Source organism: Hippoglossus stenolepis, chromosome 21 (assembly GCF_022539355.2).
Source record: "Hippoglossus stenolepis isolate QCI-W04-F060 chromosome 21, HSTE1.2, whole genome shotgun sequence".
In the NCBI taxonomy this organism is placed as follows: Eukaryota; Metazoa; Chordata; class Actinopteri; order Pleuronectiformes; family Pleuronectidae; genus Hippoglossus; species Hippoglossus stenolepis.
In genome coordinates this window covers 14,341,997-14,353,752 of record NC_061503.1, presented here as the reverse complement: position 1 = coordinate 14,353,752, position 11,756 = coordinate 14,341,997, and the positions used below count along the sequence as shown (strand labels likewise).

The 11,756-nt window shown below is 42.3% G+C and overlaps 1 protein-coding gene across 2 annotated transcripts; it reads right to left on the bottom strand.

Annotated features, from left to right (window-relative positions):
- Positions 1-185: 185 nt before the first annotated feature.
- tdrd1 (tudor domain containing 1) lies at positions 186-10,730 on the bottom strand. Of its 2 annotated transcripts, none has more exons than XM_035145984.2 (26): positions 10,654-10,730; positions 10,208-10,372; positions 9,996-10,033; positions 9,839-9,899; positions 9,061-9,175; positions 8,861-8,927; positions 8,683-8,763; positions 8,416-8,595; positions 8,183-8,326; positions 7,851-8,016; positions 7,687-7,770; positions 6,672-6,848; positions 6,480-6,587; positions 6,084-6,254; positions 5,575-5,838; positions 5,337-5,456; positions 4,809-4,916; positions 4,540-4,707; positions 3,553-3,903; positions 3,352-3,468; positions 3,122-3,253; positions 1,840-2,007; positions 1,335-1,751; positions 957-1,022; positions 781-824; positions 186-614 (listed from the first exon to the last, which is right to left on the bottom strand). In XM_035145984.2, the coding sequence occupies exons 2-26, from the start codon at positions 10,362-10,364 to the stop codon at positions 543-545; spliced, it is 3,576 nt and encodes a 1,191-aa protein (XP_035001875.2). In that variant the 5' UTR covers positions 10,365-10,372; positions 10,654-10,730; the 3' UTR covers positions 186-542. The 2 variants fall into 2 exon arrangements, with proteins under 2 accessions (XP_035001875.2, XP_035001876.2); XM_035145985.2 differs by having other exon boundaries at positions 3,122-3,250.
- Positions 10,731-11,756: the final 1,026 nt, after the last annotated feature.

The following is an 11,756-nucleotide window of genomic DNA, read 5'->3' as shown; positions in this document are numbered from 1 at the left end:
AGGCTCTGATTTGCCCTCGTCTCAAACACGGAGACAGGGAGGAGCTCAGACAGCCTGGGACCATTAGGAGAAACTAATCCTCACACTTCCACTCAGGGAAATGTAGGAAACACGTTTTCAAACATCAACTTTTCACTCTGGATGTTTTGGATTGTGCTGTCAAAATAAAAACAACTTCTACTTGCGTCTTTTTTTCCATCACAGAACTTTTATGTAAACACACGTCAAACAGAAAACTGGACCAGGATGAACATCCCACCTGAACAAGTGCATAGGACTGAATAAAGAAACCAATGGCAGCGGCTCCATTCACACTCACAGGAGACAAACACACACTTTGACAAATTGAGTTGAACATCTCAAATATTTCTGCTCACTTTCAAGCACCGGATTTCAAAAAGCCTTCGAAAATATTAAAACCTAAACATTAACTGCAGGCTAAAAACAAATGTCCTCCAAAAAGTGCATTTTCACTTTTAAGTGCACTAAATTGAAATTAAAGCTGGAACATAACTTGCAGATAAGTGCATTATGGGTAAACATTATTTCTTCTGTCCAACGAACTGCCCCATGAGAGAAATGTGCAGCTGCATCAGCTGCTCCAGGTGATCCATCTGTGGAAGACGAGAGGAAACAACATACACATTATATATGTATACAGGGTCCGGTTTAATGGAGGGTAACGACATATTCATTTTTATTTCTACATTTTTAAGTACGACAGGAAATCAAATGTCATAAAAATAAATAAAAATTATGGTTTCAAACTCCAGGCCGAACCTTCGTCTTCAGGCTGGCACAGCAGCAGCCGGAGGTCTGAGGATCTGAGATTCAAACAGAAGGACAAGTGAACGTTACACCATCTTCAGCTGTCAAAAAAAGTCTGATTGAAAATTTGAAAACATTTTACGTCTGACAGTCACAGATCATGTTCTTGTTTTTAAAAGCTGACGTACCATTAGTTTCTGTGTTCACTTTTAATGGTGGCTCCATTTGATCAACAATCTTCTGCACCGGATCTTCTGAAATACACATTTTTCAAAGATTACAGTAAAATCAATGATGAAAATAATAATTACCTGCCGCTTCATTTGAACCTAATTAAGCAAGGAAATAGAATGGATACCAGAAACAAGCTGTAAACTATTAAAGCACCGAGTGGAGTGAACACCTCTGCCAAGGCCCAACAGCGCCCTTATGAAACCACATTTCAATTCACTAGATCCAGATTTTTATTTGAACACCTGGTTTACTAGAATTATTATTTGCATTATATCATAGTAAAGATTTGCAAACAATATTGGAAATAACATTGAAATAGTGACGTCACTAACCACTGTCTGATTCTACATGTGTTTTTTTAATCTGTTGGCGAGTGAGGGACGTTGGCTCTGAAGTTATGGTTGATCCACTGGCAGCTGTTGTGTGTTCAGGCCTCTTCTGGGTTTCAGGTAGGGACTTGGGCTGTGGGCACTCGGGCTCGGCCGTGGAGCTGACAGGAGGCGTGCTCCTGTCGGTTTGTTCAGCCCTCTGGGTGGTGGCTGGGGAAGGATTTGTCTTGGTCAGGATCTGCAGTGCTTCCACTATCATGGCAGTGACTTGCCCTCCGCCTCTCTCAGCGGGCAGAGTGAGCGACAGCACGTTAGCGGAGCCGTCGAAGGACAGAGCGGTGGCGAGGACGTCTTTCGAGAGGACGGTTTGAAACAGCTGCTGCACTTCCTCTGGCCACTCGACGGGGAAGTGCTCCTTACCTAGGAGAAGGGAGGAATTACAGATAGCACAATTATGGTTTAGTTTGAAATTTATTCCAGAAAGAAGAATATAAAGCTGTATAATTACCAGCGAGGGTGCAGCGGGTGATCTGAAAGGGAAGCTGCAGCAGGTGCTCGGGGATCGGTAAGATTCGGGAGAGCGGCACCTTTTCAGTGTTGCCGTAATCTGCATAGATGACACTCAACTCTTTCTCACCTGCTTCCAGGACCACTGCACGGTACCAGTTACTGTCGGCTGGAAAAAAGAAAAGGTCCAACAACTTTTATTTCATATTTTGGTGGATTTTTGAGGAATAAAAGTTGCGGAGGATTAGTTTACAAGCTCCGGAAGTGTTTTTATTGTAATGTGTTCATTCAACTTTCTGTTACAGATTAAAAAGGACATTTTCATTAAACTTGAATTGAATTGTCTGAGGCACAGAACATAGATATATCTTATCGAAATTTGTTATCAATAATCATTATTTCCTGGTCTTCTGGTCAAATATCCGCCCTTAAAGTGTGCCGAGCCCGTACCGGCTAAGAATCCACAGACACTGCAAAAAGAACTCCATTAAACCGGACCCTGTCGTTAGCCGAGCTACGGAATGTATGCCAAGGTATAGTCTCCTACCTGCATACTGTGTTTAAAGCAGAGCCGCTCCTATGCTGCACTGAGCACACGCTGTGTAATTATATCTACTAGCAGACACCAAATTACCAGCTTGGGTCTGCACGGGTAACAACTGCAGGTGGGGTCTCAAGAATTGCCGGAGAACAAACATAAAAACTGGATGGGAGAAGGAAGGAAGAGAATTCATGGCAGCTGACTGTGTTTGCGAGCTAGGCAGTTTCTTTCCTGCGATCATTAAACAATGTGTGGGAATGATGATACCTGGGTGATGGGGTTTTCCCCTGATGACAGTGACTATTAAACCCCTTGATGCAATTTCCTCATAAACCACAATCTGATGTGAAAATGAACCCAGCAGGGAGTCTAAATATCTCAGTGTGATGTTTCACAGTTATTATTGTCAGCCTTTGTGCAGAGCAGATATATGTTAGGGTGAAACAGGCCCATAGTCATTCACCTGTCTGACACCTAGTGGCTTTAGGGAGTAATAGCAATGATTAAAACCTAAGTGGAGCACATCCAGCAGTCCTCCATATTTGAATCATGTTGCACCAAATTGCACAAATACATCCATATCAGTTTCCTATATATGCCTGATTTTTTCTATCAAGATCCATACAGCATTCCCTGGGAAAACTATGAAAATGTCCAAAAATATCCTATCATGTAAATTTAATCACTGGAAGTTATCTGTCCATCATGTGATGTATAACATGAATAATATAATGTTCCTCACCAGAGAACTGGACACAGCAGGCAGCCCCAGGAGCTGGTCTGCTCAGGACAGCAGAGGACAAAGATGCCTGGTTGTTGCTGCAGTAGGCAGCTACATCCATCATCAGCCGCTGCAGCGTCTGCTGGTCTACTACTGAAAAAAACACAGCAATTACAACAGGAAGGAGTGGCTGAGGCACTTTCCTTTTGTTTTCACTATTTGGATATGAGCGACGAAGTGAGGGTTCTGACCCAAACTGGGACCAAGCAGGTAGAAGAGGGAAGGACTAGCGACAGCTGCGATGTACGGCTTAAAGGTCTCGTTGAGAGGCAGTTCCACTGTCTTCCAGTCGACAGGGAAAGATGGTACTGGAAAACAAATTAAAGACAATTTAATCAGGCTCCTTAAATCGACCAATGTTCTACATCTTAGAGTCATCGGCTGTAGCTGACCTTCTGATGGCACAGCAGTTTGCTCTTCAGCTGGCATCTCTTTGGAAGTGGCTCCTGCCTGGATGGAGGCTTGTGCAAGGTTTTGGCTGAGCTCATTTTGTGTTGCACTCTCTGGGTATTTGGCTTCAGAGCCTGTGTTTGCATGGATCTCTTTGGGAACCTCTCCAGGAACTTTGGCCAGCTGCACAGAAATTAGGGCATCGGCCACATTCTGCCCTCTGCTCTGCAGCTCCACCCCGTAGCCCTGCTCAGTGACAGAGAGGACACGTGCAGAGAGCTGCTCGCCGTCCACCAAAGTCTGGAACCACAGGAGGGCCTCGCTGCTCCACTCTGAACCCGGGGGCTCTACACCTGAAACCAAACAGAACAAACCCATATTTAAATCTCAAAAGATGAACAGGATACTTTCAATCTTTTAGTAACTATTTTTAAACTTCCTTTAATTATTGTATGTCTTATGTTGCTGCTAAATAGGACTACAGTTACCACAATGCCTCCACCAGCCAATGACATTACAGATTACATCATGTGTGTCCAGCCTTATCCAGACTCATAATGTGTCTAATTAAGACTTTGAAGGGAGTTCACAGTGACCTTGACCTTTTCACCACCAAATTCCAAATCAGCTCATCCTGAATTCAAAGTGAATGTTTCTTCCAAATTTGAAGAGATTCCCTCAAGGCCATTTTAAGATGTCACATTCAAGAAGCCAAAACAAATGTTTTATGAGGTTACAGTGACCTTGACCTTCGATAGCAAATGCTAATATGTTGCTGCCAAATTAAAGAAATTCCCTCATGTATTATCAGTTCCTCAGATATCAAGTTCATCATAGTTGGATGAACAAGCTGAAAACAAAATACCTCCAGCTTCAGCTGTCGTTTGCACGGAGGCATAGGAACAAATACCATGGACCAATTACTTATATTATATATATATATTTACTTGGAGAAAACACACGCAGACACATGCACACACACACACAACCTGAGAGCCAGCAGCGAACTGCCTGGAAGGGTAGAGCCAGGAGTCGTTGTGTAATGGATCTGAGCTGGTGCCGTTCTACTTTCATGCTGTAACCATAGTCCGCAATGTTCACGGACACCTGGTTCTCACACAGCTCCTTCACCATAGCCCGGTACCATGCTCCATCACCTGAGGGGGAAACAGAAACACAATATATTCCCACAAAAAAAACTACTTTCTGGACAACTACAACAGAACTCAATTAACATTATCACAACAGGGAGTCTCACCTCGAAACACGGCACAACACGGCTCTCCTACTTTGGGCTCAAAAAGTGAGTTATCCGCTTCGCAATGCTGCTTCAGCTCAGCCCCAAGATCTATCAGCCGCTGGTGGTCTGTCAAACACACAAATACAATGATGAAGTCTTATTAGGACATCTGAAATGACATAGTTTCATACAGACTGCAGTGTTTCTAATAGTTGGTGGAGTTACTTGCATCAGTCTGGGGGAGCAACAAAGGATACAAGTCATTGCTAACCATTTTCTACTCAATAAAATTGTCCGTGTGTCCCCAAACATATGGCAAATGACTCAAACTAAGGATTAGCTGTACTAAATAGATGATGTAACTCAATTAAGACCCCCTGTTAAGATTAAAAAAGAAACAGACAGCAATATTACTGTGAGAAGTCTAAATGTCTGATGTGAAGAAGGCCCATTAGGGACTGTAATAAGACTCAACAAGCCCATATTGTGATTAATTTTTTTGTGACAAACTAATGATGGTGGCCCTCTATGCTCAAACAACAATACCTGCAGGATTGTCTAAGCGGCAGTAGAACTCTCCAGGGTTGTCCAGAACACTGGGCAGCAGCGCCACTGTCTGGCCGTCACAGGGAAACTCAGGAAAAGACCACACCAGAGGCTCAGAGGCTGGAGTCGAGCACATTTCAACACATTCAACATACACAGGCGCAATTTTACTCTGTGTTTTTTGAGCAAAAAACCTCAAAATGTAACGTTAGCAAGATGAACTTCAGACACTTCTCACCAGGCAGTTCAGGAGAAGCTGATGTCATCTGGTCGACCTGCTGGTCGCTACTCGTGGTGGCAACAGGAGTGGGTGCAGCGTAACCGGCAGAGATCAGCAGCTCAGCTATATTGGCCTGAGGATCGCTGGCCTCGTCAATTATGGCCACGGAAGCTTTGCCCTCATCGGCTCTCTGGATCTCAACGCGCAGTATTCGGTTCGATACTCTTCGCCGCAAGGCCAACAGGCAGTCGTCTGACCAACTCTCCCCTACAGGCTGGACCCCTGGAAAGGAACAGCACACACAGGTTTGAGTAGGTGAACAACCATGGACTTAAGACTGCATATATTTGTGTTTCAACATTTCAATTTAGCAAAACCGGATTGTGCCAATGAATCTTAGCAGTTTTCTGGTAGTGGTAGAGGAGACATTGAGAAATGAAAGGAAAAAAACAATATCTGCAGGCATGCAACTCAATACAGATTGTTTAAAAAGAAGTTTAAAATGTTGTGCACAGTGCTAATACTACCTGCAAGGCCACAAGGCATAGCCTGCATTGGCAGGGCCAGTAATGAAGTGCTTATAGGCCGCAGGTGACCTAATTCCACCTCCTCGGAGTTGCCAAAATCAACATAGCCAACACAGACGCGTTCTTCTGAGGGATATGCCAGAACTTTGGCCCTGTACCACTGCTTGTCCTCTGGAAGAAACACACAGGTCAACCAGTAGAGATTACCATTTTGATATTATTTTTAATCTGTGAATAGACTCACTGATATCAAAAACACAGGTTGATAAAGAATTCACTTCTCATTTAGCAAATAAAAAAATCTTTGATCCAGTGAAACCTGGTTAAAACAGTTTGCATGAGTGCTTCTTAAGTAGATGCAATGTGTTCAAGAAACCCAATGAACACGTGTTGTACCTGAGAACTGGGCACAGCAAACAGTGCCGGGTGCTGGTCTGAAGTTCTGAGGGGCTGGGACTCGAGAGCAATGTTCCCTCAGGTTCAACTGCAACTCCTGAATCACTCCTGTGAACCCAAATCTCTCAAGTTTAAAATACAGAGGTCCAGAGGTTTAATTTGTGTGCACTAGAAAAAAAAAATGCTCCTTACCAGCATGTTCCACCTTCTGTACAATAATGTCAGTGGGTGATTGGAAGTCGATGACCACAACAGAAAAGGAGTCACCCACCGCCTGGGTCAGAGGCTCTGGAGGATGAGCCCAGGTGTTGTCGTCCTTTCCATTGGACTGACGCTTGAAGTTTTCCAAGGACGCACTCATCATGACGCCTGAAGGGGATCGAACAGATACTGTAAATCATTTTAACGAGAGTGAACAGTGAAAATGTTTGCTCTGAGAAGTAATAATTAGTTTCTGTCTCTCTTTAATTACCATATTTTCACTTAGACTTCATGAAGGACTCATAAAAGAACTTCAAAAGTATAAAGATATGCACTGTGAAACTGTTTATTTACTGATGAACACTCTTTGCATGTATTCTGTTTGTCTGTGGGTCATGCAGGAAGGCCTTGGAGCATTACAGCAGAACTTATCTGTAATAAAAGATAATAACTTGCACTGCTCTAAATTTTTAGACTTTTGAAAAGTACAGAACAAAGTTAGGTGATGAACAGATCTATGACAATTTGCCAGCAGCAAATCATCTGTTCATATCTTCAGTAATAATGTGATGACCTTGAGGACTTTTTATTCATAATTTGAACATTTATTTGAAGGCAGGAGGAAAAGTTCACATTCGAACTGCAATGACCTGTTCAAATTGAAAATGTACAGTGTGAAGCGCATCAGACTGTCTGAATCAGTTTGCCTCGTGATCCAGCAGAGGGCGCTCACTGTCAGCCTGACCTATTGCATGCGCTCTTGACCTAACAGTAAAGTAAGCCAGTAAAGTTGCATTGTTTTGCTACAAAAATGGGAGGAGACTTGCGAGCAATGTCATATATTTGAACAAACTGCGTGCCATGTCAAATTCATTCAAACTGAATTTTTGGACAAAGTGACAAACAGTGAATATTACAGCAAACTGCCATTATCCCCAGTTATGTTCCTAATGGTATGTAGCATGATGCGAGACAGAGTGGCTGAGTAAAGATTAAGCCATCTTACTTATTTCCTGCTGAGTCGGTGGTGCATTGATCGGTTCCTCTGCTGCATAACCATATTCAAGGAGGAACATCCTCAATGTATTTCCTACAGGAAACACGAACAGGGTTACTGACTTTGAAGACAGACTTTTAATCATCATTTATTCCAGCCTTTCTAAAACCTACCCATTGAAAGCAGGATGTCCACAACGTGGATGCAACTATTCTCGACTGTTTCCACCAGCTTCACAGTCACAGTCTTGCCAGCCAGCAGCTGCCTCACTGCAACACAGCACTCGCTTGACCAGTTTTTAGCCAATGGCAGCACCCCAGCGATACGACACTCCATTGCCTGGACATAACAGATGCTAGTGTTGGAGTCATCATGAACTTAATGGTTGTCTTTGAGCATTATTGATGATATTCGGGAACTAAAAAATATATTTTGATCGCAATAACTGCAGCTTTGGACACTTCTAAAAATACAACTGATTTAAGTGGTGTGACTATGCACTCACGCAAGGACTAAATGGCTGGATGTTGGCACTCAGGGGTCGGATCCTGGTCACAGGGACACACTCTTCATTGCCAAAGTCGATGTAAAGGATTTTAGCCGTCTTCTGGTCAGGTGACAAAGTCTGGATGAGGCCTCGGTACCAGTTCTACACATACAAATTTAGGCAAACACAAGTGACACAGTCAAGTACCAAATCTTCTGCCTCTTAAAATCATTGAGAAGGTCTCTGCTCACCAGATCCGAGGAGAACTGCACTCCGCAAACCTCCCCATCACAGGGCACGTATGTTGTTGCTGAGGGGCAGCTGTACGTTTTCTGAAGCTCCACGCTGATGACCTTCAGGGCTTCCAGCAACTCGGGGGTTTGGCTAAGAAGGTAAAATCTGCCAGGGCTGTAGAACTCGACAACAGATGCCTAAAAACCATACACAATTACAACAAACAAATACTGACATCTGGTATTCAATATCTGCAGTTGAGAAAAAAACTGGGAGTGTTTTACCTTGATTTCTGTTCCCATAACAGATTTGCGCATATTTAAATCTTTTAAATACACCCTCTGGAGGCTGGGTGCATCAGCATGCTTTAATAAACAGAGATAAAACGACAAAATGATCACTAATTATTTCTAATAATGCAACTGCAGAACTTGCAGATAAAGACCAAAGCTGTTCAATTACCTTCAACTCCAACTGGCCGGCTGGGTCTCCTGTCGCAGGTGAAGCAGTGATTTCCTTTGGTTTTGCTCTTTAGAATAAAAGATGCATTACTTGCTGGACATTATATATCAATTTGAAACATCTTTGGTATTTGACAGTCTTCTTGTTAGGAGTATTTAAAAACTGGTTACAGCTGAGTGTCAGTGGGTGAACCGGCTTACTTTGCAGGTTCTGGATCAACGGACTTGCACGTGTGCCTGTGCACCTTCCAGTCTTCTGTCTGACACACCACAGAGCAGTAAGCCGTCTTCTTGCAGCGCGTGCACCGAAAGTTTCCTACCAGTGAAGACCAAAGAAACGTTGTATGATGTTGTACAAGTGTGATAAATTATATGATTAATTGTATTATCATCATCCATTAGCCCTTTACCATCAACACACCCAAAGAACTAGAAAACATCTTCCCATTGCTCCAATTCTCACACTTACATCACTTAAACCCAGTAGTTAGTCAGGGTCATTTTCACCATTTGTCCTCCATGAGCTTCAAATTTGTTTGTGGAATTTCAGAAAGTAATTTGTGGGATAATGTGGAACCATTTTAGTGAGGCAAAAACAGCACTTTATTAATAGCACATGCTTGTTTGCCAACTTAATCACAGAAGCACCAATGCCTATTGGTAAAAACAAATATGTGAATTATACTGAATTTTCAATTTAGTCTGATTTTCATCTCTGGCATAGAAGGAGGTTTGTGATCTCACAGCATCACCTTGATTCTAGACACCTCCTCATTCTTCACATTCAGAAACACAGGCACCAGCACTGAAAACACTTAGCCAAGACAATTTGTGGTAAAAATAACACCGAGCAACAGACTTAACAACAATCCCGACTGAGAACGTCTTTATCTGTAAATTGAACTGGTATCGCTGGCTGCTTTTAGCACTGGTGCGCGGCTAATGGACCTGAACAAACCCATTTATAGTGCACCGTTACCTTGGTGCCCACAGAAGTTGCAGAAATACACAGTCAGTGCTGGGGGCTCGGATCCCAACACCTGTGAAGGCAGGAAGAAAATGGCATTGAGAAGTGACACTTTAATTTAAACAGGCTGAACAGATTTCAGATGAAGAAGTGTAGCTTTGACACATACTCCAGAGTTACTCCTGATGACCAGTGGATGAACAAGACCTGCAAAACAGGAAAAGTTAATGAGTTGAAACTTAAGACCCAAGAAATATTTAGATGTGGATCATATTTCCATGCAATTATCCAAGTGACATAAAAACAGAGGTGTTCCTGGCAGGTTATGAGTCCAACCATTGATGCTGTGGGTGTTTTCTGGTGAGGACTTGGGGGATTTACCGTCTCCGGTGGCACCAGTAGCGGGGCGGAGGGGTGCTGCAGCTCCGGGCCCGGAGAGGTGCCTCAGAGCCGGGGCCGAAACAGCCATCGGGCTGGATGACGGTTTCCTCAAGGGCAGGTTGGGTTGAACCATGTTTGGAGAAAGTGAGCGGTTCATGACGACACCTGTAAGCGTTATAATACCACTAATGTAAAGTCAGAGAGTTTATAAACAGATTAAAATATGACATGAGTGTGCAAAGTGCGCAGTTTGCACTTAATCAACACGACACTAGCTAGTTAACGGTGCAGCTATCGACAAATTAGCTCGCTAACTAGCTCTTTGCAAGCCAACACAACAACAATTTATCTTCACATATTCACACGTGTACAACACAAATAAAGAATAAAGAATAAATATGGATTTTCATTTTTTTTGTGTGTGTTTTGCGCAGTTCGTACTTTACCTGAACGCACGTGCTGACAGGGAGCAGGGAAGGGAAGGGAATCGCGGCGCGCATGCGCAGTAGCGTCAATGGCTGAAAGGTCGGGACGGGATGAAAGGTGGTTCAATTTTATTTTGATAATTATTTGTCCATTAATAAAGTCATTTACAACTGTTAAGGCCGTAGAAAACAGTAAGGGAATTAATAAAGTGAAAGTAATGAAGGAAATAAAATGTCCTGAAAATATCATAAATAAATAAATAAACTAATAAAGTGTTTATATGTGCTTTGGGTGCTGGATCCGTGATATCTGAGGCCGCTTAAAACAATAGACTTCCCCACTTATTTCTTTATCTATTTGTGTCTGTGCAATAGGTTCATGTGCAATCCATTCACTGAACATATTCTCACACTGTACATCTTTGTCTTGTTTTTACACTGTATATATTTGTCTTTATTCCATATTTTTCTTAACTTTTTCTATTTCCTTACACTTAAGTATTATTATACTTACATTTAAGTATTGCATGTTACTTATGATTACCTACTGATGCCTATTTTTGACTCTTGTTGCTGTAATATTGCAAACTTCCCCATTATGGGACTAATAAAGGATTCGCTTATCTTATCTTATCTTATTTCAGCAAGACGCAAACAATAAATGTGGAAAATAAACCAATAACTGCTTAAAACAATTGTCAGCTGAAAATAAATGCATGCATTGCTGTTAATGACAAACATTGAACAATTCATGATATAATGGCACACAATAAAACTAATCATTCGTTTAAATTCAAGACTATAATATTCTGTTGCCTTATATATGTATTTATATATATATGTATATATGTATTTATATACAGTATATAGAGATTACAGTTAAACACAGCTGCAACAATTAAGTAAAGTAGGATTTATTTAGTGCTGCATAACTATAAACAATTGACAGTATTTGCTATTCACTGTGTGTGTGCGTGTGTGTGTGCGCGCGCGCGTGTGTATTTAATAAACGACAAAGGTGTGGGGGGGGGTTCCTGTCGACTTTCCGATGACGTCATTCCTCACCCCGGCCCTCTCATTGGCTCGTGTTGCCCTCGTCGTTTTTTCCCTCGGCGGCCATATTT

Excerpts from the sequence above, each read along its gene's own strand:
- tdrd1 (XM_035145984.2), bottom strand. The coding sequence starts at position 10,364 with ATGAACCGCTCACTTTCTCCAAACATGGTTCAACCCAACCTGCCCTTG. Across the intron at positions 8,764-8,860 it reads CCGGCCAGTTGGAGTTGAAG|CATGCTGATGCACCCAGCCT; the intron begins GTAATTGAACAG and ends TGTTTATTAAAG. Across the intron at positions 6,255-6,479 it reads TTGCTGTGCCCAGTTCTCAG|AGGACAAGCAGTGGTACAGG; the intron begins GTACAACACGTG and ends TGTTTCTTCCAG.